The sequence below is a fragment of the Neomonachus schauinslandi genome, chromosome 11 (genome assembly GCF_002201575.2).
Source record: "Neomonachus schauinslandi chromosome 11, ASM220157v2, whole genome shotgun sequence".
In the NCBI taxonomy this organism is placed as follows: Eukaryota; Metazoa; Chordata; class Mammalia; order Carnivora; family Phocidae; genus Neomonachus; species Neomonachus schauinslandi.
This window is the reverse complement of record NC_058413.1, coordinates 62,772,134-62,798,569: the sequence shown is the minus strand read 5'-3', so window position 1 is coordinate 62,798,569 and position 26,436 is coordinate 62,772,134. Positions and strand designations below refer to the sequence as shown.

The window sequence follows — 26,436 nt, the reverse complement described above, 5'->3', positions numbered from 1 at the left end:
TTACTTGCTTTACTTCTGTTAATTCTCCTTATCAGCCTCTGAAGTAGGCCCTCTTTAGTCCCATTTTACCAATTTGGAAAATGAGACACAGGGAAGTTAAAGTCACATAGCTAATAAGTGGTCGAGCCAGAATGTGACCCTGGATTCTGAACTCCATACTCTACAACTGTTTACCTTCTCCTAATCCTAAATTGTAATCCATGTTTAATCTCTATAGCTTGAGTAAAACCCAGCTTTTTGACTCAGCCTACAAGTTAAAAGCCATTTGGTCTACGTTCTAACAGAAGAGACATCACTCTTTTTTGCTGTTGTTTTTATTTATTTTAGAAAAACACGAGGAGAGGGAGGGAGACTGTCTTAAGCAGACTCTGTGCTGAGCTCAGAGCCACAGGCAGGGCTCAGTTTCATGACCCTGAGATCACAACCTGAGCCAAAACCAAGAGTCGGCAGTTTGTGCCACCCAGGTGCCCCGAGACATCACTCTTTCTTAATTATTAAATAGAAGGGAAGGTCTCATTTGTCTTTCCAGGTATTCTATTCTGTTCTTTTCTTGGCCAGACAAAAGAGATAAACAAGGAAATCAAATTCTCCAGAGCTTATTTCTAAGCTCCATATGCCATCTTATCTCTCTCCCTGGTGTTACACACAAAAGCATTTCTGCTATTCCCTTTAATACTGCTGCCAGTTCACATTATAAATCTGGGTGAGTTTTTTCTTTAAATTGTGCAAAAGTTTTAACTGTGATGTCCTAAGGATTTTATACACAAAGTGTTTATAGTTCTAGGACTAAAACTTTTTCCTTTCCTTCCTAGTTTACCTTCTTAGTTTATTATCATATATTTAGGTCTCAAATTTTTTACTATGAGGCTTTTAGTAGAATGTACCCAAAATAAGATAATCCAAAGAAATTAATAATAATCTCCAAATATCAAAAATTGAATATTCTTTTTGTCCGTTTGTAATGTTCATGTTTTTTCTGTCACTGTGCTTTTACTGTTTCCCCAATTAAGACCCTTGCAATACAAAGTTAGCCCTAAGTAAGGCTACATTTCTAATGTAAATGATTTGTCCATAATATATAGCGACAGAATTTGTCTCATTTTTATTTACTGCAGGATACCAAAACCAGAAGTATTATTTCCGAGACCAGTAATAAAATTGACACTGAAATTGCTTCTTTGAAAACACTGATGGAGTCTAACAAGCTTGAGACAATTCGTTACCTTGCAGGTAAGGCAATTCGCTATCTTGTTAAAAAAACAAAATTCAGTATAGTAAAGCTGAAGATGTAATTGGCTTTTTTAAACAATTTGGGCAGCCTCTTATTTAGCATGTAGAGGGAATGGAAGCTCGAAGCATTGTACATTATAGGAAGGAAGGTGGGGCAAGAAAGTTACTAGCAAAAGAAAAGGATTGTTGCAGGCAAGGTCACTTTCCCATGAGGATAAAAACAAGGGGTCTTCTACCCTCTGGGAGAAGAGAGAGGGCCCATGTGGCAGACCCATTATCACTAATCAGAAGATTCCCTGTTTGTTCAGTTAAGACTACATTTCTGGGAAAGTTTGAAACTGCAGTTAATGTAGGTATTAAGCCCTGGTTTGCAGAATAAGCCTGAGTGATGCCATTTGGGGCCTGTGGTTTAACAATTCCCCCATTTGATCAATCTCAGCTTAACTGAAAAATGTGATCAAAATTTAAGGCATTAGTGCTGCTCTCAGTTCCCACTATTTTGTTGTTGTTTTCTCTGGTATTATCAGGGAGGCAGAATGTCCTTTGCCCTTCTAGCTGGTCTAAGAAATTGACATGAGACAGATTAACAGGAGAAAACAGACGTGAAATTCCAAAGACATTGAGGCAATGTGAGGCTTATATGACATCCTGAGCAAAGGATTGGGGGGGTAGGGGGTCGGGGCATATAAAGGGAAGGACAGCCATTGGCAGGAAGGTGAGAGATGTTTGGAAAATAAAGGTTGCTGTTACACAAATAAGCGTCTTAGGTAAAGAGGAATCTCAGTTAATAGCTCTGTATAGGCTGTCCTTTCTGTAAATGTAAACTTAGGCAGTTGATGAGGAGGTAAGGAGCTTTTCCTAAATCTGCTGGGTTTTGACTGCTTTTAAGTCAAAGTAACATTCACGGGCAAAGTGGCCTATCTTAGGGCAACCTGCCCTTGGCACTTGAAGTTTCACACATTTAAAGTTGAGCCCTGGTAGATTGTTCCATCTTGTTGAACCAGTCTTTTAGTACTGGCAATAGATCAGCTCAGGTATAATCTCATTTCAGGAGGCCATGATGCAGGTATATTCTCAAAGTTAGGCCTGTGATTTAATTAAATAACTAATCAGGTGTTCTGTTTTGTTAATTTTTCTGAGTTCTGAGGGTAGCTAGCCATGACTTGTAGATGTCAGGCTGGACGCATCTTCAGCTGGAGTGGGAGCAGGCAATGACAGTCTGACAGATTTTCCTGGTTCATAGTCCACATGTCTCTGATCTTTCTTTTTTTTTTTTTAAAGATTTTATTTATTTATTTGAGAGAGAGAGAATGAGATACAGAGAGCATGAGAGGGAGGAGGGTCAGAGGGAGAAGCAGACTCCCCGCTGAGCAGGGAGCCCAATGCGGGACTCGATCCTGGGACTCCAGGATCATGACCTGAGCCAAAGGCAGTCGCTTAACCAACTGAGCCACCCAGGCGCCCTGTCTCTGATCTTTCAAGTGGCCCCTAGAACAACAGGCATACAGGTTGTCTAGATGTGAGGTAGTGTGATTTTTCTGAAGGTTACCTCAAGTTGTTTTTATTTGGTTTTCAGGGCTTCAGGGAAAAGGGCAGTTTTAGTTCTCAAATGATTCCAAGTCAGAAAGGTAGGAGAAAAATTGAAAATACGAGTTTAAAGAGTTGTAGCTAGTCATTGGAGAAAACTAGAGGTAATCTGGATCTAGTCTAGTTTTTGATGAGCAGTATTAAAATCTAATACACAGGGGTGTGTTTTTCTTTTCTGTAATCACCATTTCCACCAAAGATAACCAAATTGATGCTAGTTTGCAAAATAAGTTTGGTTTTAAAAAAACTTGGCCTGATTAATTTACATAAGTGCAGCAAGAATAGCAGTTGACCATATAGGCTCTTTAAACCTGCTTTCCTGGAACTATTCCTAAGAAATCTCCAGATTAAATTTTCAATAGCCTCTCAACTACTTGCCATCAGACTTCACCTGCAGTACCTATAGATTTGGGTGAATTCTTCTTTTCTCTAGGTTCCTGCATTGGCCAGGAAATGATCTTCTTTACTCACCTGGTAAAGCTGCTGGGAACTATGTAAGCAATAGTTATTTCCAAGGAAGCTTTATAGGCTCCATAAAGTCCTTAAAGCTGTCTGGTAATATCTGAGTCTGTGTAAATCTATGTCTAAAATAGGACATTCCGTTCAAAGCCTTGATCATATAACCAATTTTCCCATTGTGTCCTGTTACAAGGAGAATAGATTCTTATTTAAATTAAGTAAACTTCCATGAAAACAGAATACTCACTGGGTTTCTGAATGCTGGAGGGATCAGATAGGGAGAAAAAGATAAATGTTTTAAATTGCTGTGAATCAGTTAGCTTAAGAAACAATCTGGAAAAACAAAACATTTTAAAAAGTCAGCAGTGTTTCAAAGTCATAAAAATAATTCTCAGTTCATTCAGTCCGATTTATTCTTGTTCTGCCTAAATCTGGTTTTTTTACTAGTTCAGAAATTCTTACCTGGTTCAGTTTTATGATCTTAAGATTATTGGAAACTTGTACTCAGAGTTCTTTACATGAGTCTCACTGAAGACATTTGCATTAGCATCAGAGTAAAACAGTAACTTAAAGATGACGGTGGTTATAGATCTGATTAGAATTCATTACAATGCAGTTGATAATTCAGTTTATCTGTATTATACAACACTTCAAGGTAACATACCAAGATACCAGATTTTTAGGAGTTTCACTTACTTTATTAACATGTCTATACAAACACAATCTAAGAGGGTTTAGTGTCACTTTGACAGTGCTTCCACTGCAGTTTACTATACCAAATTTTCACAAAATCTTAAATTTGGATTAATTTTAGGGTTTGATTTTTGGAAGTATATTAAAAAAATATTTAAAAGGTTTGAACATTTGATTAATTATTATGAAATAGCATTTAATTATTTAACCAAAGTGACAATAAAAGATTTCAAAGGCAAATAGAAATGGTTACATCCTTGTGAGCAAAATTTAGCTCTTTCAATATTAAGACTCAGTTTTCTTAAGTCCTCAAAGATAGCCAAAGAATCCTTGTTTTCTCGGCAGATGACTTTATAAAGGTAAAGAAAAGCTTTGTTTACAATAAAGGTAAAGAAAAGCTTTGTTTACAATTTCTTATTAAGAGCAGACCAGTAGTTTAAGAAAATTATTTACTTAAATTCATCCTATTCTTTTCTAAAATTATTATTCATAAACCTTCTACAGCTTTATTTTTTACATTCAGGTTTTGTCCTAAGTTTTCTCTCTTTAAATAACCACCCTCACTTTAGGACAAAATTATTATCTTTTTGTTCAGCAAAACTGTATTTTGTCAACTGAAAGAAAACCAACCTCAAAATAGGTTGGTAAATGCTTTTTTTGTCTTACCAAGGACTAAAGCCTGGGAGACCGTCTTTCATACTGCTCTGAAGAACTGCTCACAAGCACATATACCCCCTCCCGTTCGTAACTACAAAGACCCGTAGGTCATCTTAATACATTATGTTTCTCTCATATCTGATTATTTGAAAATATTGCTTGCATGCCTCTGCTTAAATGATCTTCTGTTTCTACCTGTTTGATTTCTCCTTGAGGTCACTTGAGACATCAAGTCAGATAAGGCCAACATTGGTTGCATACTGCAGTTTTAGTGCACAGTTTGTATTCCTCATACTTTCCCTGCATATAGTGTTGTTTCCCTTATTTCTAGTCGTAATTACATTAGAATCCTTAACTCTTAGAAACTAGTTTCTAGTGAAAACTATGTAGTAAACAATTGTGAACTGTTCATAATTTTTAGAAACATGTGCTTCATAGCAAAGCACAGAACATTTTCTAACATCCAAATTTATCTTTAATTTCTCTATAAGACAAAAATAGATAATTTAATGAATTTATCTTAATTCGATATTTAACTTAGCAGAACATTAACGTTTCAAGGTTACCAAAGATCTTGGAAGACATTTAAAAGTTTACACTACAAACAAAAAAAGAAACCTTTTTTTATGTTTATTTACTTGTTCTTAAGAATTATGTTCAGACCACCCATAAAACTTCATGAGGCAATAAAGTCAACCACTGTCCTAAGTTTATTTTCTGGTAAGTTTTGCAAGAGAGATAACATGAACATATTTAACTCTTAGTAAACACATGCATAGTAGACGTGTCTTTAACCAACAATACTAAAGTTAGTCTCTAGCTTTCTGAGTTTTGGACCACACCCAGTCCTTACAAGCACTTGTCTTTATAACTTTTGTTTTTATTCATACCATTAAAGGCCGGATTTCCAAATACTCCCCCCCACCCCTCCATGAAAAACTTCTCCCTAACATTGGTATTTCAAACAAGGGCTCTTTAATCCTAGAGATGTTGGGGGTGGAAAATTTACATCCCAAAGGTATGGAGAGATTATTAAGGTGGAGATAGAACATATCTGCTTGTTATCAAAGGTGCTAGAGTCTGGGCACAAGAACCCTTTTAGAAGTTTGCCGTTTTAATTTTCAGTCACAGGCAGTTGTGGGCTGTGTTTACATTTTAAAGATCTAAGAATTTCAAGGGACAGTGAAAGACTGTAAAACAAACTTTTCTATTTAAGATTTGGCATTTTTTCTTAAGTGCAGGACAATTTTGTACCAATATCCTGATCTTTTAAAATATCTATAGACATTGTGAGAGGCATAGGTGGGCTTTGATTTGTTTCTAGAATTGCATTTCTGGTTTTATAGAGATTTGTAAGACAAAGACAGTTGTTACTAATTCCCACAAAATTGGATTATGGCCTGAATATTAGGGGCTTGGCCTGTTTTTTTAACTAAATTTGCTTTATATCAGATTTTTAACTAAAATTTTAATCAGAAACTTTATGCCTTTGTAAAATCTTTCTGAAGCACTTTAACAAAAGCCTTTCTACTGGGTATACAGTTCACCCTTGGCTTTTCTGTTAGCCCCTGAGTATTGGCATTTCACAAACCATTTGTAGGAGGGTCTAGGAGAAATTTTGGTCATTGTTCCTCTCCAAAGGGGGACTGTGAATAGTCTAAATTTGGTAGGATTGTCTGAAAGTAGAGGTAAAAGCCTTTACAATTTAAAAGATTTTCTGCTGTCCGGGGAACACAATTTCTTTTGTGGCAGGTGGTCTAGGATCTACTTCTAAAGGACATTGCATAGGAATGCCTGAAGCTGGCAGAGCCTGATTCCAGAGCCCTGGAAGATAGGAGCAAAGAGAGCCTTACTGCCAGTCTTGGTTAACATTTCTGGCTTTCAGCATTTATATGAGCAACATGCATACTTTTAACCTAGAGATTAGGCCAGAGTTCTCTGTGAAATCCTGAAGGGAAATGGGAATGAAAACAAACAGATGAGGCTGGATTTTAAACAGGGACATTTATGTTGGATATGGACATTGATTTTTGTCTGAAGTCTGATTTCTCTTCATCTTGTCAGGGGAGTCCCTAAGGCTAGCCATTATACTAACACAATTGAGAGCTCTCTATAAAAGAGGTATTTTTAAACCTGTACCTCTGAAACAAATAATACATTATATGTTAAAAAAAAGAAGATAGTAGGAAGGGAAAATTGGAGGGGGAGACAAACCATGAGGGACTATGGACTCTGAGCAGCAAACTGAGGGTTCTAGAGGGGTGGGGGGGATGGGTTGGCCTGGTGATGGGTATTAAAGAGGGCACATATTGAATGAAGCACGGGGTGTTCTATGCAAACAATGGATCATGGAACACTACATCAAAAACTAATGATGTAATGTATGGTGATTAACATAATAAGATTAAAAATATATATATAGCCAATTTAAAGGATCCATTGTCTAGGCATTGACAAATAAGATCTATCAGTAGTAACTCAAATCAATAAGCCTTTAATGGCTTAACCAAAGCCGCAAGAGGCATCCAGAGAAGGGTAGAGATAATGTAGCTCCCGTGATCCGAAAGTTTACTCCCAAAATTAATCTAAGGAAACAAAGGCCTTCACTGCACAGGTATTAAGGATAATGCAATGAAAACCGTGTCTCTGATCTCCCACAAAAATGTGAGACTCCTGTCATAAAACCACTAATCTTTGACACCAGGCAGGTGCCACTTAGGAATGGGACTTTCCAGCACTAACAACAAAGGTCCCTATGGCCTGGGACCTCTCATAAGAAACTCTGCTGAGAGGGGCATAGCTAGACAGGGTCAGAACCCATCTATTCAACTGGCCATCAAGGTGTACCCTCTGGATAGTGGAGACCAAAAAGAATATTCTCAGTGGTCACAAAGCCAAGCTCTGAAGACCTAGAATAAGACAAAAGGGAAAAAAACATCCAGTTTTTCTTGTAGCTAAGCCTTGGGGGTCTCTTGGAACAACACTAATACCTGGGAGGCTTATGCTATGGATTGTGTGTTTTACAGTCTACCTTGTTGCACAGAAGTTTTCTGGAAGTTGGCAAGTGACCTATGTCAATCTAAGCTGTCCAGGACCAACTTATCTTAGCATGGGAGTCTTTGAGCTAGGTGGCAAGCACTCTACTGGCTTTTAAGTGCCAAAGCTGTGCCCACCAATTTTGTGGCTTCCAAGATGTCCCTTAGCAACAGCCTTTACCTCATGTATGACAAATGACATAAAAGACACAGGAAAACAAAGACAGTCCCTGGGATGAAATGGATCCGTAACCAAGGAGTACTCTACTTAATTTACCAACAGTCATTAAGCACAAGGAACTAGTTCCACAAATATTTTCTCCCACTCATCTTCATTTAGAAAAAGGGTTCTCACCACTCTTGCTCTTGACTCAGATTCCATAGAGATTCCAGGAGATACACATGATAAGAAATCTTACCCTCTGCTGGCTATATGTCAGATTTCCCAAGGATCTCTCTGCTGCAGCAGTGCCGGGGGAGAGTGGTATCCAGTGAGTTTAAAGCATCCTGCTGTTTATGCCAACTGTCAGGAAGAAAGAATGTCCTCTGCCCTTCAGGGTTCTTCTAGCTGGATCAAGAATCAAATTGACATGACACATTAACAGGAGAAAATCAAATTTGGTTTCATATGGACATGGGGAATCCACAGACATGAATCCCAACAGGCAACATGAAGCTTACATGACATCCTGAGCTAAGGAGAGGGGTTATGGATCCTGGGGATAGGGGAGGAAGGTCCATTAGCACCAGTCAAAATCAAACAAGTCAGAGACTCTGGAAGGAATCATCTTTTTTTTTTTTTTTTAAAGATTTTATTTATTTATTTGAGACAGAGAATGAGAAACAGAGAGCATGAGAGGGAGGAGGGTCAGAGGGAGAAGCAGACTCCCTGCCAAGCAGGGAGCCCGATGACCTGAGCCGAAGGCAGTCGCCCAACCAGCTGAGCCACCCAGGCGCCCAGAAGGAATCATCTTTTTAAGCCAAGCAACCTGTTCTTTGATCTTTCGTAACTGAGTTTCAGCTTCCCCAGAAAAGTTGCTCTAGGCATAGCAGGTGGTCACCAGAGCATAGACACTGCTTTGCTCAGCAAAAAAATAATCAAGAGCTATTCTATTATCAAGGACAACTTTGGCTACAGAATCTAAGGATCTTTGTTGGGCTGCTATTTTTTTTAGCAGCAAATTTTGTAATAATTTAGGAATTAAGGAGAAGTTCTTAATCATAGTCTCATTTATATATTTATCCCTAAACAGGGAAATAGGAATTGGCCAAAAGGAGTGAATCCTGAATCAGAAAAGCATCCTGGTATAAATCCTTTAAACTTAGGGGAGTCGAAACACTGTGATGTGTTATTTTGCTTGTGAAAAGTTAAAGGCCTTTATTTACACAAAACAAGACAAACATGTGCCTCAACACAACCAGCAGTAACCAAAATATGTCACTGCAGACTGTCCCAAGAGAAGGCCATGCACACCACCAGCAGTTCCCAAACTGAACTCAAGCAGACTTCATTCAGGGACTATGGACTAGAAATGAGGAAAGGACTAAACCAGTAAACCCCAGTAACTGGGGGAAGGATTCCAATGTGGAATTGTAGACTGAACCAAGGGTTAAGTCCATTAGAGCCTTCTTTGTTAGTCTAGACTGATTCATTAACCCTGGACTGGAAAGCCAATTAGATGGGTGGCTTGAACCCAAAAAGAGCTGAAACTGACTTACCAAAGGCCCTCAAATGACAAGAAAGTGAACTCTCAGCATTTGCGGGGTGCCACACCTGTGTTTCTCATTGTCCCCAAAAGCCAATAGATGTTTGCTTCAGATCTCAGCGCTGCCACCAAATCTGTTAAAAAAACAAACCTAGTAAACTTGAAGATCTAATTGGCTTTATTAAATGAACTGGGCAGCATCTCATTTAGCCAGTAGAGGGGAGCTCCCAGGAGTTGTCCAAAATGTAGGGTTTTGGGGCACCTGGCTGGATGGCTCAGTTGAGAGAGCATGTGACTTTTGATCTTGGGGTCATGAGTTTGAGCCTCATATTGGGTATAGAGATTACTTAAATAAAACTTAAAAAAAAAAAAAAATGGAAGGTGAAAAGGAGAGTTGGGCAAGTAGGTTATTAGCAAAAGGATTGTTCCAAGTAGTCACTTTCCCTTAGTGGAAGAGCAGGAAGTCTTATGCAGATCACTTCATCTTCTTGTGGGGGATGGAGAGGACTCATGTGGCAGACTCCTCGCTGATCCACAGAATTCCTGACTGACTGGTTAAAACCACACTGTTTAAACTACAATCAGATATTAAGCCCCAGTCTGGGGACTTGGCCTCAGTGACACCATTTGGGGCCTGTGGTTTTAACACTGTGTTTTTCAGAGAAAGTAATTGCTGTCATTTGATATTGAGACCTGTTAGCTCCTATCTCCCAGGGTAACCATGGAGCACAAAAGAAAAAAAAGAGCTAGAACACATTTCTTTTATCACTTGACAGTGCTGGAAGAATAGAAGTTTAACAGGCAGTAAGTTTAAGATATAAGTTTAACTGGTGACTCTGCAACCTACTAATAGGAAAAAGCATATGGATATCAAAGAAATACATAAAAACAAGTACAAAGTGATGCAAAGATAAACTGGTTATTCCACAATGCAAAAAAATGAAAATTTTACTTTTATTCCTATGTTTTTCCATAAGGACTTACAGAGTGGACTTACAGAGAAAGATCACTAAAACAGAGGCAAAAACCATAGCAAGCATAGGGGGAAAATTACCCTATACTTTGAATCCAGCTGAGTACAAATATTAGAGACCAAAAATTAGATTGTCACATACTGAGCTCCTCAAGTACCATGTGACTGACACAGGGCCCAAAGGAATGAGAAGAGTGCCCTACTTTTGTAGTACTTTTCTCTTTCTTTTTATAAAAAGTAATGTGTTTTACTATTAGAGTATATCTCTTTCTAGGCTTTTTCTTCTGTATATAAATATTGCAGATTATTAAAAATAATAACTAGATTGTATTGTACAGACTACAGCTTTTTCAAATTTAACCAAATGTTTTGAGTATCTTTACATATCAATACATATGTATGTTTTTACTAGAAAGTATTCCATTATATGAAAATGCCATAATTTATTTCTCCAGACCTCTGTTGGCAAACATTCTGCTCCCAATTTCTCATTATAAATGATATTGTACCCAACAGCCATGTGTGTGACACGCACATGTGCGCGCGCACACACACATATCTTTCTGCCCTTATGCTAGTAGTTCTATATAATTGTTTAGGACCATCTAAAATTGGGGGTCCAAAAGATACGCACATTTAAAATGGCTTATATTACTGAATTGTTGTCCAAAATAAAACTGCTGATTTATACCATCAGTGGTTTTCTGGGCAGCCTCTATGAGTGAAGGTGGAGCCCCCAGCCCTCAGCTGATACATACCTCCTTTCCTTTCTTCACCTTGAATCTTTTAAAATATTTTCTCTTTTTAAAATACTGAGCTTCTGTTGAAGATTCATTTGAAAAAGAGTTCTAAGGCTAAAGTAAGTTTTGAAAACAACTAGCAAAGTCTCTAACTAGAGATCTTCAGTTCACTGGTGATGCTCAGGGGTAATTACATAATTGCCCAGTTTGCAGTGTTCATTCCCACTTTCAGAATAGATCTCAGAGCAGCCTAGGTTAGGAGGAGCTTCTGATTCTACTCAGCTTCCTCTTAAGAGTGTTTACCTAGATAGGTATCTTAGTTAAAGTCCCTTTTACCCTCGGTTTGAAGATGGTGGTGATCTCCAGAAAGCTTCCTTTCAGTAGTGGCTGAATGTAAGGCAGACTTGAATAGACTTAGTGGCAGTGACAAAAGAAACATGTCATTGTTTACAAAATACTTTTTCTGAGTTACCTTCCTTTCCTTTTTTCACTGAGGATTTGCAACCAGCCATTCTGAAGGCATTTTCTTTCTTCTACCTTATCCTTCAAATCTGTTATTGCTGCTGTTATTGTTAAGCCTTTTAGGAAATTAAAATTCCGTACTCTTCGTGGAAAGGTGTAACATCATGAGTGGATCCACTGCGTGTAGAATACCTGAGATGTTGCCAATAAAACAATAATATTTCACTTATTCACATACTGAATTTAATCAAGAGCAGAGGGGGAAAAAATGAAAAAAGATACTAATAAAGCCCCAGCATTCAAGATCTTGGATTTCCTTGGAGAAGAAACCCTTATAAAATTATAAATTGTAATCAGTTTGGTTATTTGGTTTCCCAGCATTATCATACATACAAGACTCTTACTTTCAGTGATCATACATCCAACTTGAACTAGCTTAGGCATAAAAAGAAAATGTGTTAGTTTACATATTGAATTATGGAAGGGCACAGGTATAGCTTGACCTCAGGGATAATTGGAATCACAGTTTACTCTGTATCTTGTCTCTTGACTATCTGTCTCATTCTCTTATGCCATCTTTCTCCAACTCCATTGGAAGCATGGCTACTTGTAGCTTCCAGATTCCTATCATTCGAGTTTCACCAACCAAGAAAAATTACCCCTTTCCTTATTTCCAATTCAGAACAGCCCTGGGAAGGCGTCTGAATGGCCCATTTTTGAGTCAGACACCACCCTTTGACCCAGATCACTGTTGCCAAGGAGAGAAGAGCTCTAAGATAATGGCCGCTCGAGGTGATCGATATAGTTAATGCAGCAGATTCTGTTCTAAACAGACAAGTAAGAAGACAATCTAACATTACAGAGTACTTAAGAGGTACCAGATACACACTCACCTGAGCATCCTGTGTAGGGATGTGTCCTTCACAGGCTACAGAAGATAAATAGCAAAGGTGAAAGCAATTTGGGTAGCAAAATAACACCAGTGAGACATAGTAACCACTCACAACAGAAACTTCAATACAGTAACCATTGTGTTGTATATTCTAAAAAGGAATGAAATGCCTCCTTCCTCAATAATTTAAGTGTTCATTTGGTAGTCTAAGAAAATTTATCAGCTGTTTGACAGGTTAGCAGAGAATATAATCACCTACACAGCACTATGTGGCTTCAAGAAATGACAAATTAGATTGAATCCCTCAAGTGTCAAGAGGTAAGTAAGATGAACAGAATGGTTTTTAAACAATAACTCTGGACTCAAGTACACATAATATTGAGTCCTTGTTCCACCACTTGCCAGCAATTTATAACTTTGGGCTGGTTGCCTTATCTCTGCAATGGGATAATATCACCAATCTTATATGGTTTTAATTGTGGTTAAATAAGGTAATGTATATAATTGCTCAGCACACTGCTGTGGAACATGGTAAAGAGTATAGGATCCAATGGATGAATGTATAATTGACCAGAATGTATAATTGACAAGAAGCTTAAAGGTTACTCTTTCCTCAAATATCCAGCCTCCCTGTGTGTCTTAGGCCTAATCCCATTTCTTAAAATTAAGGAAATGAAAAAAAATTAAGGAAATGACCTTGTCATTAACCAAATTTCAATTAGTTATTAGGATCAAATGGGATAATGTGTAGAGTTATATGTTTAAATTACAGTAGCTTTACTATGAAAGGCTGTTTCTTGAATCTTTAGTCATAAAAGTTTGCCATTCAGTTCTGGGTCTCTATTTTAAAAGTCAAGGCTATTTAAACAAACTAGAAACTAGGAAGTCCCTGAAAGCCTCACCAGATTTAATTTCTTAAAGGAGAACAAAAATGTTTTCTGTCCAGAATCTAGCAAAGAGTAGGTGGCACATTAACTACTTTAAAAGCCTTTTCTTCTACCTGTGATTTTTTAGAGGATCTTTGTTAAAATTTCATGCATAAATTTTTTATAATCATGAAATTGTTTTTAAATGTACTGAAAAGACAATTAGTTTTCTTCTCATGGATGATATGGATGTCCATTTTATTACATCATTTTTTAATTCTGGTAAGAAGGTTTTCCCACTTAATAAGATCTAAAATTAGATTGCATAATCATTTAAAGTAGTCATTGTTAATACTAATGTTAATGACTTGAAGCACTGTTTATAGATTCTAACTGACATAATTTGTAAACTGTCATCTTTGTTCTGGTTTAAAATACAGGAAGCCTTTAAGAACTGGTATTTATCCTGCCCTAAAGGATATACTTTATCCTTAGCGTAATTTTCTGGGAATAAAACACCTAAGGTAGAAAATTGGTTGGACTTCCTTTGTTTTTTGCTCTTCATTTAATTTGAAGATGACATTATTGTGTCTGTCTCTGCAAAATATCAAATGTGTGACCCATAAAATGGTATCTTCTTTTCACAGCCTCAGTGTTTACTTGCCTGGCAATAGCATTGGGATTTTACAGAATCTGGAAATAGTAGAGAAACTACTATATTATGCTGCTGTGGACTTAGAACACTACGCCAGGATACATTTATTCTGAACATGGAAGTTGTGGCAGATACTCAATACAAGGTTATTCAGAGTACATATGGACTAAAAAATATTTTTAAGTGGGAAGATGTGCTTTGAGTTTGTGTTTTGTGTGTCTTTATTATGTTGAAAAGCTGTCATTCAAACCTGATTGATTTGAGATACTTTTTGTCTTTATCCTTTTCATAGTTCATAGAAACCGATCCAGAGTTTTCTTGTGTTTGCTTGAACAAATGTATTTCGTAAAGTCTGCTGCAAATTTAAAAACTATTCCCAAGCTTACATACTTGTAATTGTATTCAGCTTCCCTGGTAACTACTGCAGAGTTACCTTTTCAAAGAAAATAAAATCTCGTTTTAACGAAGTTGTTTGGATTTTAAAGGCAACTTACCATATATGGAGATTGGGTTTCTTGGTAGTGAATTAAAACATTGAACTTTAAAATAATGTGTGCCCTAGTGCAACTGTAGGACACTTGGTATGAAATCTTCAAGTTGCTATGTCTTGGGCTCTGATTATTACATATACTTCATTTTTTTTGATTCACAAAAACCGGTGTATCCCTGCTTCTTAGGAACCCATCTTAAATTTACATAAAATGAAGAGAGTTTTTTGGGTTTTTGTTTGTTTTTTATGAGTTACTTAAATTCAGTAAACTTCTATTTGGTGACTAAGTAGACCAAGCAGGGTTATATAAGGACTAGTCAAGGGTCAATAAAAACCCTTCACCATATTTGAAAAACAAAGTTTATAATTCCCATTTCGTCAATCTTTAAGAATTTTGATACATGAATATTTAAAAGTATGCAGTATTTTTTTAATATGAAGAAAAAAAATGAGGCAATGGAAACAGCAATGGTCACCAATGCTGAACTTAGTGATTGTTGTTTTGTTGAATAATAGCTACCACTGCCTATACAAGGGGGACTATGCTAAATAATATATAGCAACTCACCTTCTTTTTTTTTTTTCAAAGCAGTCCTCTTAGGTGGATGGTATTATCCTTATTTTACAGCTGAAAAAACAAGCTAAAAGAAGTTAAGGTCACACAGTTGTAACTCACACAACTGAGGTTGCCAAGGCTATACCGCAGACAAGCCACACAGTCTTTAAATTCCAGTCTTTAGCTTCTTTCTTACTCGGTATTCTAGTCATCTACAGGTTGAGGCCTCTATCTTGATAGATGGACAAACAATCTAAGGCATGGGAAAAAAAACATTTCTACTTACATCTCTCTAACGTCTTTTTCACTTCTGTTTTTGTGTTTCACTAACATAATGTGGCATTATATATATATATTTGGTCTTTGTCCCCAATTCCTGTTCTCCTAAAACCCTTGTACTTTCTTGATAGGGGTAATTACAAGCTTCTGTTTTCTTGGCACAAAGCTCCTAAAATCCTCCAGATCTCCTGAATGGTAAGAGTGTATTCTGTATGCTGAGGGGATAGGCGGCTGGGAGCCCTTCTGTAACTTCAGAATGGGGACTGGTTGCCAAATAGACCAAGGCATGATTATAGATTGGAACGTTCAGCCTCCCTGATCTCCCAACTCAACCTCTGGGAAAGGGAGAAGACAGGAGAGGAGCTGAAGGTTGAGTTCAGTTCCCACTGGTCAATCTACTGAACACATCAGGGTGCTAGGAGGGTGGCACACAGAAGGAAGTCATGGAAGCCCCATGCACCTCTCACTCCGCACCTTGTCCTTCGCATCTCCATTTGGCTGTTGCTGAAATGTATCCTTTCTATTAAACTGGTGACAGTCAAGTATTTTTCTTCTGAGCTCTGTCAGTCATTCCAACCAACTGTGGAACCTGAGGAGGGGGTTCAGGAAACCCCCAGATGTACCACTGATTAGAAGTACCAGTGACAACCTGGGACTTGAAAAAGGGTGTCTGAAGTGGCGGCATTCTTGTGGGACTGAGCTCTTAACCTGTGGTCTGACACGAACTCCTCTGGGAAGTTAGTATCAGAATTGAATTGTTGAACACCCAGACGATGTCCAGAAAAATCCAAGAATTGGTTGTGTTGGAAAACACCACGCATAACAGGACAATAATACATATATGTGATTTATGATTAAATACATATAATTTCAGGATTGTATTAACAATTTTGATTCAGTGGCTATAATAAGACCCAAAATAATAATGGTTTAAATAACAAAGAGGTTTAAGTTCTCTCTTACCTACAGTCTAGGTATAAGCTCTCCCAGGCTAGTAATGTCGGCTCCACGGCTCCACGGTATCCAGGCACAGGATCCTTTTTATCTTATTCTACCATCCCTGGTGTTGCCCTCATTCACAAGGTCCGGTGACTCACAACCATATCCATATTCCAGAAACAGAAAGGGGCAAGGTGTGTGGGCAAGCCCCTTCCCTTTAAGGTCATGACCCTGAGGTTATATACACACCATTTTTGCCCACACTCTATTGGCCACAACTTGGTGTTTTAGCTGCAAAGGAGATTGGGAAGTTAGCCTTTATCCTGAGCAGCCACAAGCCCAGGTAAATCCTAACACTGCGGAAAAAGGGGAGAACAGGTACTGGGGGACAACCAGGGAACCTCTTCCTTCAAGGGTGCACGCTTCTATGACAACACTCTTCTAGTTATTTCCTACCTCAGTGGTACAGAGAGACTGGAGATGTGGCCTTGAGAAAACTGGAGCAAGAATAACAAACTATGTCCAGAGTAGGGATTCACCTTAGGGTCACCAGCCTGGAAGGAAGAAGGAAGGCTGTGTGTAGTCCCAGAAAGTGAGAAACTGGGTTTAGGAATTCCTGTAGTGGTTAAGAATGCAGACTCGGAACTTGCCCCACTGAGGTGAGAATCCTGGCTCCACAGTGCTGTGTGATTCTGGGCAAATTACTTAATTCCCATCTGTAAAATACACCTATCTCCTACTGCTGTGGTGAGAATTAAAAGATAATACGTGGAAAAGACTCGGCACAGGTCTCACACATAGTACGTACCAAATAAATGTTTTATTAGATCGAAGACCTCTTGCAAACCAGAGAACTAACAATGATCAAAAGGATAGGTGAAGCATTTTTTAAAACTGGCTTACAGACCCCTGACCAGCCTGAACTGGTCTCACATGCAAACACGCTTCATGTCAGGGCAAACTGGTCCCGATGATACTGTGTCAGAATGGCCTTTAAGCGTCCATGGAAAGTACGTGCCAGGGCCCAGAGGGTGGGCAGTCGGGGGTGTGGTGAGAAGGCTCTGGCCAGCAAGGCCCAAAGCCAACGATCAGATCTTCAGGGGGAAGCAGATCTAGACAACTGCCCCAAGACAGTCACAAATTGGCTACATGGAGGAGGAAGTGGGTAGAGTTAGAAAGGAGGGCATGAAGTCAGAACTGAAATGCTGTGGTGGTTTTTTTGGTCAGCAACGTCAGGAGGCGGGGGAGGGAAAAGAGAATAATAAAGCCATGTATTTATTATCCTGTCCAGTCGGCCTCATTTTTATATTGCTTTCTTATAAAGCTTGCAAGACAGAACAATGGTTGAATTCTAAAACAGATTATTTAAATCAGTATTTTTAGCAAACATATTATGGGGTTTTTTTCTTTTACAAGAGCAGATTTTTATTTTATATAAAACTTTCCTGAGATATTTGGTTGCCCTTTTCTAAAATTTACTCATCTTATTTGCATTATCTCCTGAGTCCAGATGCTTTTTTAAAAGTCATTTGAAAAGTTAAAAAATGATACTCTCAAGTAAAAGATAATTTTTAATGTCTATATTTCTTTTGATTACTAGACCATACCACCTTATATTTTAAAGTTTGTGTGAATACTTGCAAAATCAGTTACTCATAAATATATAAAGTATTTTGGGTGGGGGAGCCCAGCTGAGTACATGTAATTTTAGCAATCCCTTTGATATTATATAACATATTTCTGCCTTCAAATTGAAATAGTATATAAGATTAACTCTGAGGAGAATTTATATAGATTTACATTTCTATCAATTTAAAAATAAAAGAGAAAAATCAAGGAAGTTTATTTAAAGTTATTTCACTGATCAGTACCTTCTCACAAAAACTCCCCCAGAAGACACCTTTTTCTTAATTCGTCTCTTCTCTTTGCTTAACTCACAAGAAGAGTCATCTTCCTACAAACAGGAAAAGAGGGCCAAATGAGAAAGCTACACTAGACACAATTTCATCTTTCTACATTATCTGTTCCACAAGAAAAAATTTAACCATACTAATATTTTCAACTCTGGATTAAATTTCTTTTGGGATTTTGTGTAAATAAATTTTCCAATCTGAAGTACCAGTACATCATATTCTGTGCTGACTCACAGACTAGGGGACACGTAGAGAAATCAACCAGTCCTGTCTCTACCGAATACATCCCCAAAAGAGAATGCCTAGTTATTTCTGCTTTTATCTTAGCCTAGCACTTCTCAATATACTGCTAACTGACATACGCAGTGTTAGAAAGGCCTCCTCTGGATTCGCTGCAAGCCCCATAGTGCTAGGAATCACATTTCTTGGTTCCTCCATTCCCTCCTCTGTGTTCACACAGCCTTCTACTGCCCACTCTGCCTGCCACCACTGTTCCCAAATATTTCTCATCCAGCACGGTATTCTCAGGACCCTGCACAGAAGATTCACTTAATGAATGCCATGGAAAGGAGTAAGAGAGGGCTAGAAATACAGTGGATGCTCACTGGATGTTAGTCATCTATGAATAATTCTCCCTGCACCCAGCTGGTCAGGACAGAGCTGAATGCAGGGGCTCCGAGAACAGCACAAGGCACAGGGTCATGGGCAGAGCCCACCCCTGGACTGAGTATTCCCCAAGCTGTTCCTGCCCACACCCTTGGGCTATAAAAATAGTTACTGTTATCAAAACAGTAATAGTTATTATTATCAAAAACTAAGTGCATTATATATGTCAAACTACCCTAAGAAACTACCCTGAGAAATTTTTTCCTGGAGAGAAATTATACTATTACAGATTGTTATTTAGAGGGGGAAAAAGTCTTAAAGGTACAGCTGAATGCAATCATAGGTCCTGACCAGAAGGTGGCAGGAGATTGAGGCAGAATTTCTTGAAGAATCTAGAAATGAGCACTGAATGGAAAGTTCATTTCATTTCTACTTTATATGTTTACACTCCCAAATAAACAAATTCCTTCTACTTTGAGAAGCACTGGGCTCTATACATTTATCTACTGACAATGTTTATTAAACTCGAATACAGAAAATGAAAGGAAGGAAAAAGAAAAGATATGCAGAAGGGGGGAATATACTACCCTGAATACTACTAGATAGAAAATACCTCAGTATTTCCACACAGTATTTCATTTAACATCAATACAATCTCATGAGATAGGTTTTCCCCTTTTTAAAGATGAAATTGAGACTCAGAAGCTTTTGCAGAAAAGCAATGCCAGACCTGCAGCTGCCATTAGAGGTCGATGACATTTGCTCATTTACAAAAATTCGATTAACCTAAAGCAGGACTGCAAAAAAAAAAAAAAACGATGGGCCCAGAGGACAAGGGCCCTCGAGTCGGCTCTCCTGAAAACCTACACATTGTTGGTAGAGAGCCAAGTTTTGAGGGACGATGTGCTGGAGAGCATGGAATCAAACCTGACCCTGAAACAGACACTTCCGGGTAAGAAAATATTTAAACAGCCATTAAAAAACCAAAGTTTTCTAGGCAGACAAATCAATTTGCAATGACTCAAAAGAAGGTGAGGCTTGGGTAATCTCTGAAAGACCGAGGAGCGGGACAAAACCACACACGCTCCCGTCACGGCGGCGGGGTGTGCAGAGCGCCTGCCCCAGGGTGACGAGGCAACAACAGGGCTGGGACTGCCTGCGGTCATCAATGGAAGGTAAGTGTCCGCTGGTCCTCTAGCCCACAGCCTGTGACTGCGCGGGCTGGCCTCGCTGTACGAAAGTCCCCCGGGGGCTGAGGGCGGTACAAGGTGAGCACCGCAAAAATGAAGAGAATGGGTTGTTATAATTAATTACGTCTCTTGGAAAATTAAGGACTGGTGAGATACCAAAATTTGGCGAAAGCGTCTGAATTTGTACATGCAGAGAAATACACATACGTGTTTGTAAATGCATCGCACGTTGTGTAACAGGCATACCAAATCGTTGCCAGTAGCCTCCTCCGGAGACGGGCTTGGTGCGGGAAGAACGACTGCCCTGTTTGTAACATTTTACAAGCACATAGACTATTTTCATATTTTTAAAGTGGCTATTAAAGAGACTAATGATAAGTTTGTGCAAACTATAAGGAGCCAGGAAGGTTTTTTTTATCAATCAGGTTCGAGGTGATACAGGTCTGGAGCAGAATTAACTCACCCGTGATGACTGAAGAAAACATCTCTGGCCGGAAGGAAAATACGAAGCGTACCTGAATCCCTACGCCGCGCCACAAGAGCTTCCCCAAAGGCCACATCATGGCCGCCTTCACTCACAGAAGAGAGTGAGGGTCACAGAGAGTCCCCAGCGTGCTCTCTGCCTGTCCACTCTGAGACAAGGTGGCCCAAATTTCTTGCTGTTTTCACTCTATTCTCTATATTCTACCTGCTTTTCTGTATTTGTTCTTTGTATCTGTTTGTCATATCCATTTCTTTTCAGCTTCCTTCTACATAGTTGTCCTTCCTGTCACTCTAAAGCATCTTTCTGTATTTTAGAGCTGTATTCTGAATTCTAAATTCATAATTCTAGCTAGAAATTATGAAAAGAGCTAAGGCTATGGGGTCAAAAGCTAGAAATTGAATACTGGTCCCACCATTACTAGCTGTGTGAATTTAGACAAGTCACTTAAACTCTCTGAGCCTCGGTTTCCTCACATGTTAAATGAGGGCAGATCAAATGACATATGATAACACACGAAAACTTTGTAAAGGTGAAGTGTTACAAGTGTTAGCTTTCATTACTCTGTAATCTGAACAAAGGATGCTATGACAACTCCCACTCTGGCTCCTTTCTACTCTTCAAACTCCTCTTGAGGATATGCTCACTTTGGCAGCACATATACTAAAAACTTCTTTTGATGAGCTGAAGCTTTCTTACATGGACTCCATTCCACTTTATTTTGGCTATTTAGAATATTAAAATATACATACTCTAGGTGCCTGAGAATTCTTATCACTCTGCTTATAAAAAAATATTTTTTCTTATATGTCTCAGTAATACTTACTGTACACTTATTAATGAGGATGTTCTAACCAGTGCAAATATGGATATATATGTATGCACGTGTGTGTACATATAAAGTTTTATATAGTTATATATATAAAGATATAGCTATGTAGAGAGATATATTCCTTTAGTCTTTACAACACTTTACAAAGTATAAATTATTATCTCCAGTTTAAAAATAAGGCAGAGAGGTTAAATGACTTGTCCAAAATAAAAAAGGTTGTGGCCAAGAACCAAACCCAGAGTCCCAGTCCAAAGCTTATGCTCTTAGCTACTCTTATATACTACTTCCTGAGAGAGATAAATGTGTTAAGAAGGACACCAACCACAGCAAAGTTGGGGACCTGAATCCTTTCCAGTGTCTCCCTGAGTTGATCCACCTCTGCACGATACTCATCCAGCTGACCTTCTAATTTTTCTCTACGAAGCCGTTCGTACTCCAGCTGGCCCTGCAGCTCCTTGATAGTCCTGTCAAAAAGAAGTTTTCTCAATCAATCTCTAGTATCAACTAATAATTATTTTTGGCCAGAGTGAAAAAGCATCCATGGATTGCATTTAAGGCAAATAAAACAAATAATTTATTTGACAAATATGAATGGGGAGTCTACTATGAGCTAGCACTGATCTAGACAGCAGGGATACAGCAGGGAAAAAACAGGCCAAATGTGCCCTCCTGGGGCTTACCTTAGCAGTGGAGGAAGAAAAACAACGAAGAAACAAGTAAATACATGGTACGGGGAAGGTGAAAAATGCTAAGGATGAAAAAAATAAAGCAAGAAAGAGTAATATCATATGTTGTCAAGGAGGGAATTAACACTTTGTACACAGTGGCCAGGGAAGGCCTTACTGAGAACGGATCTTCTAAACAGAGTCCTAAAGGAAATGAGAGGTAAGCAAGTAGACATCTGGGGGAAGAGCATTCCAGACAGAGGCAAGAGCAAGTGTAAAGACCCTAAGGCAGAAGTATGCCTGGTGAACTGGAAGAAAAGCAGAAGCCAATGTGGTGGAGTAGTTTAAAGGACAAGTTGCCTCGGAGAGGCAAAAGGGAGCCAGAAGAGGCAGCACCTTGGAAGTCATAGCAAGGACCTAGGCTCTCACTCTGAGCAAAGTGGGAAGCCACTGGAGAGTCTGAGCAGAGAAATGGCATGATCTGACTGAGATTTGTTTTCTTTTGCTTTTGTATTTTTTTAATGATCTACAAGTTACTATGAGTAAAATACATAAATATCAACTGAACAATTCAATGAGTTTTGATTAATGTGTAAACCCTGTAATCACCACCACAACCAAGATACAGATTTCCATTGCCTCAGAAAGTTCCCCCATGCCCCTCCCAGGCAAACTTCGTTTCCCATAAGAACCACATTCTGAGTATCTATCATGTTAGATTAGTTTTGCCTATGCTTATAAATGAAATTGCATATTATATACTTTTATGTGCCTAGCTTCTTTTAGTCAAAGGTATGTGAGACTTACTGTACCTAGGTTTTAACATGATTACTCTGGACACTGTGTTGAGAACAGACTGCAGGGTATGGGGACTGGGAATTAGGGGGCAGGGAAAGGAAGCTGGGAGACATATCAGGAAGATGTTAAAATAAATCCAGATAAGAGATGATGTGACTTGAACCAGGGTACTTTTCTGTCTTATTGCTGGATGGTGGGGGGACGAGAATTCCCAAAGCAGCCTGGGTAGGATGTCAGGTTCCTAGAAGGGTGATCTAAGAGCATTCAGTAGTAGCTCTGGTATGGAAGTGCGCAGGGTTACGACTGGGAATGGGGAAGAAGAATGCCCACTGTGGAAGCCTAGAATTGAGCGAATAAGAAGAGAAAATCATTCCCAGGATGTGGTAATACAACCATGCTTTGTTGTATTTTGACTCTGATCTAACTAACAGATCACAACAAAATTAAGAGGATATCCCTCAAACCAATACTTACCCAGTTTTTCTTGACAATTAGACCTAAAAGCAGGAGTTTGTACCTAAAGAATAAATGTCTTCAGATGTACTCAACACCAAGTGGGCAACCAATGCTAGAAAAGTACTAAAGCTCACTCAGAAGATACCCTTCAGTCTCAGCTGACATGAAAGTACATTCTGGCTCAAAGGCAAAGCAATCTTGAAAAAAAAAAAATCTGTTCAAAATCACATCAATAGTATAACCATTTCACAGTGAAATGCTATTATTAGAGCTAGAAGTTCCAAATCATAATCCTCTTAGATAACAGGTTTGCAGGCCAACAGACTCAGGCTCAAATTCTGGCTCCATGTCCCACCCTTCCAGTCCAATTGGATAGGAATGGTTAAAGACGGTTGGTTGAAAAGCTCAAAGTAGCTGTGGTCTCAAAAAAAAGTCTTGGGGTGCCTGGGTGGCTTAGTCAGTTGAGCATCCAACTCTTGATTTCAGCTCAGATCATGATCTCGGGGTCCTGGGATTGAGCCCCATGTCAGGCTCCATGCTTAGCAGGGAGTCTGCTTGCGATTCTCCCTCTCCCTCTCCCCTTGCTCATGCTATCTCTCACTCTCTCTCTAAAATAAATAAATCTTTATTTTTTTTTAAAGCCTTAACTCTATAGAGTTTCAGTTTTACAAGATGAAAAGAGTTCAGGAGATTGGTTGTACAAAAGTGTAGAAGTACTTAACACTACTGAATTGCACACTTAAAAATGGTTAAGATGATACATTTCGTGTTATGCGTATTTTACCTTAACTAAAAATAATCTTAACACCTTCTCCATCTGGGGCCTTAAGAGAAAAACTGGATAGAACCTTACATTCTTTGCTAAGGATGGAAAAACAAGTTGTTCATCAACAAACCTTCACATAGCATTTAGAAAAGTAACTAAAACAAACCATCAGAGTTCAAGACATTACTTTTCAGACTCAAGCTGTTCTTTCTTCTGCTTTAGATCTTCTTCTGTTATCCCCCCCAGGTGTTTATAGTTGCTCTCAGCAATTTCCAGCATGTGTCTCAATTCAACAATTTTCTTATAAGCTCTCACTGCAAGACAAAGTTGAAGACAGACCTAGTTTAGACAGACAATAGCTCATGGGCTCACCGGATGCTGCTCCTGAAATACATGCTTCTTCTAGAGCCAATACCTGAGTGTGGAAGGAAGGTGGCATATACATAGAAGGGTAAATATCAGTAATAAAAGAGCAGGATAAACAATCACTGAAAGACCTAAATGGAGGATTCTTTTTCTGCTATTAGAGGATGTATCAAATTGATATGGCTATTAATACTATAAACAGGAAGGTTTAAAGAAGACCACAGTTTCTTAGGATTAATGGTGTATTACAAGACCATGCATAATCTACTATATATAAGAAAATTAGAAAAACTGAAATATGGTTGATATATTTAAACCAGATCTAACCCAGCCCCCCCAATTTTACGTTAGTCACTTGTAATATCTATTTATGCAAGAGAACACTGAGAGAAAGAAATATTGAGGGCTGCTTTTAGCTATTATCCAACTACCAAAACTAGGATTTTTCTATTCTTTGTGGCAGTGGCTCTTAACTTGGGGTGATTTTCTCCCCCAAAGGACATGTGGCAACATCTGGAGACATTTTTGCTTGTCACACTTGGGGGATGGAGAGGAATAGACGATTGGCATCTAGAGGGTTGGAATGCTATTAAAATCTTAAAATACAAAGGAGAATCCCCCTCAACAAATAAGCATCTGGCCCAAAATATCAATAGTGCAGAAGTTGAGAAACCCTGCTTTATGGGACCAAGTTAGCAGTCACAGCCTCTTCTTCCTAACACTTAACACTGTGATTTATCTCTCAGTAGGTTATAGAGCTGCAGGTTCCAAACTGCATACATCAGAATCAACTGGGGTGCTCTTTAAAAATATATATTTGTGTCCCGTACCAGACCTACAAGTTCAGGTATTATTGGTACTTAGTTTTACTATATTGGGAACCACTGTAACCACTAACAAGCAAGTAGAAACAATTAAAAAAAAAAGAAGTTACAGAAGAAAATATCAAAAGAACTGTGGCTATTTAGCTTATATAATAATTCTTTAATATTTGAGGGCTATGTTTTGAAAGAGCTGTTCTATGGGGTCATAAGAGGTAAGAGGTAGGATTAAATGAGATTAGCTCCAGGAAGAGAGATTTTAACTCAACAAAGCAGAAATTTTCCACAGAAACAATAAGAGCTATCATGCATTTTTGGACACTATACTAACTTCCTTATACATTTTAATCCTCACAAGAACACTGTCAGATGAAAATGGGACCCCTGAGAAATAATGAGTATCTTGTCGCTGAAGGTGACTAAGTGGATGCTGGATGACATGTGACAGGAGTGTTGAGCCAAGAGTCAAACTGCAAATGGGCATAGGGCTCTACAATGCCATAGACTTAAGTATAATTTACTAAAGAATGCTTTGAATTAAGGCTCAGTTCCAGGAATGCTGGGATGACAAGAAATCCAATCAGTCCCCTGTAAGTTCTCTGGCAAAACCTAGTGTCCCAAGAAGAGGCTCTCTTGTCCTTTGGGTTTTGCTCTGGAATAAAATTAAATAGGGACAAGAAAACAGCACATGATTTCATACCTTCACCACCTGCAAACACACTAGGTAGGTATCAGTGAGCTTCACTGTATGGCAAGAGGGTAAGAATACATTTTTATCAAAACACATCACAACAGGAAACTATTCTAGTCACATTCTTGCTCTTTTCTTTTTTTTTTTTTTAAGATTTTATTTATTTATTCATGAGAGATAGAGAGAGAGAGAGAGAGAGAGAGGGAGAGGCAGAGGGAGAAGCAGGCTCCCGGCAGAGCAGGGAGCCCGATGCGGGACTCGATCCCAGGACCCTGGGATCATGACCTGAGCTGAAGGCAGACGCTTAACCGACTGAGCCACCCAGGCGTCCCAACACATTCTTGCTCTTTTCTAAAACATCTTTTCAAAATTTTATGATTCACTGACAATGATCCCCTTAAAACATCTCTTACTCAAATAATTTCAGAAGTAAACTGTAAGTCTACAGATCAACTACTCATTTTATGAGGTCCTACGTCCTTGCTCATTCTCAACAGAATCACCAAGAGTAACTTAAGCACAAATAAGAAAATAAAAAGTACATAAACCAAACTTCATCAAAATTAAAAACTTTTGCAAGATTCCAGTCTAAGATGGCGATGAAACACTCTAAACTCACCTCCTACACAAAC

General features: G+C 38.6%; 2 protein-coding genes and 1 long non-coding RNA gene across 7 annotated transcripts in view; 1 reads left to right on the top strand and 2 right to left on the bottom strand.

Moving 5' to 3' along the window:
• Positions 1-14,219, top strand: part of CCDC90B (coiled-coil domain containing 90B) — a 38,309-nt gene extending 24,090 nt beyond the window's left edge. Inside the window, exons 8-9 of one of the 2 annotated variants that reach the window (XM_021686451.2) lie at positions 1,116-1,230; positions 13,948-14,219. In XM_021686451.2, the coding sequence (XP_021542126.1) occupies positions 1,116-1,230; positions 13,948-14,003 (171 nt within the window). In that variant the 3' untranslated portion in view covers positions 14,004-14,219. Of the gene's footprint in view, positions 1-1,115; positions 1,231-4,639; positions 4,758-13,947 lie in introns of those variants that run through there. The other variant, XM_021686452.2, reaches the window with a different exon arrangement.
• LOC110577204 lies at positions 8,049-11,610 on the bottom strand. The gene is made up of 3 exons (XR_002480106.1): positions 11,553-11,610; positions 9,381-9,501; positions 8,049-8,229 (listed from the first exon to the last, which is right to left on the bottom strand). It is a non-coding gene; the product is annotated as an uncharacterized LOC110577204 (long non-coding RNA).
• Positions 14,220-17,790: 3,571 nt separating the features above from the next.
• ANKRD42 (ankyrin repeat domain 42) overlaps positions 17,791-26,436 on the bottom strand; it is a 74,922-nt gene continuing 66,276 nt past the window's right edge. For all 4 annotated transcript variants that reach the window (XM_044919265.1, XM_044919266.1, XM_044919267.1 and 1 more), the window contains 3 exons: positions 24,114-24,240; positions 21,564-21,705; positions 17,791-18,173 (listed from right to left, as the gene is read on the bottom strand). In XM_044919265.1, coding sequence (XP_044775200.1) covers positions 18,084-18,173; positions 21,564-21,705; positions 24,114-24,240 — 359 coding nt within the window. In that variant the 3' untranslated portion in view covers positions 17,791-18,083. The remainder of the gene's footprint in view (positions 18,174-21,563; positions 21,706-24,113; positions 24,241-26,436) is intronic.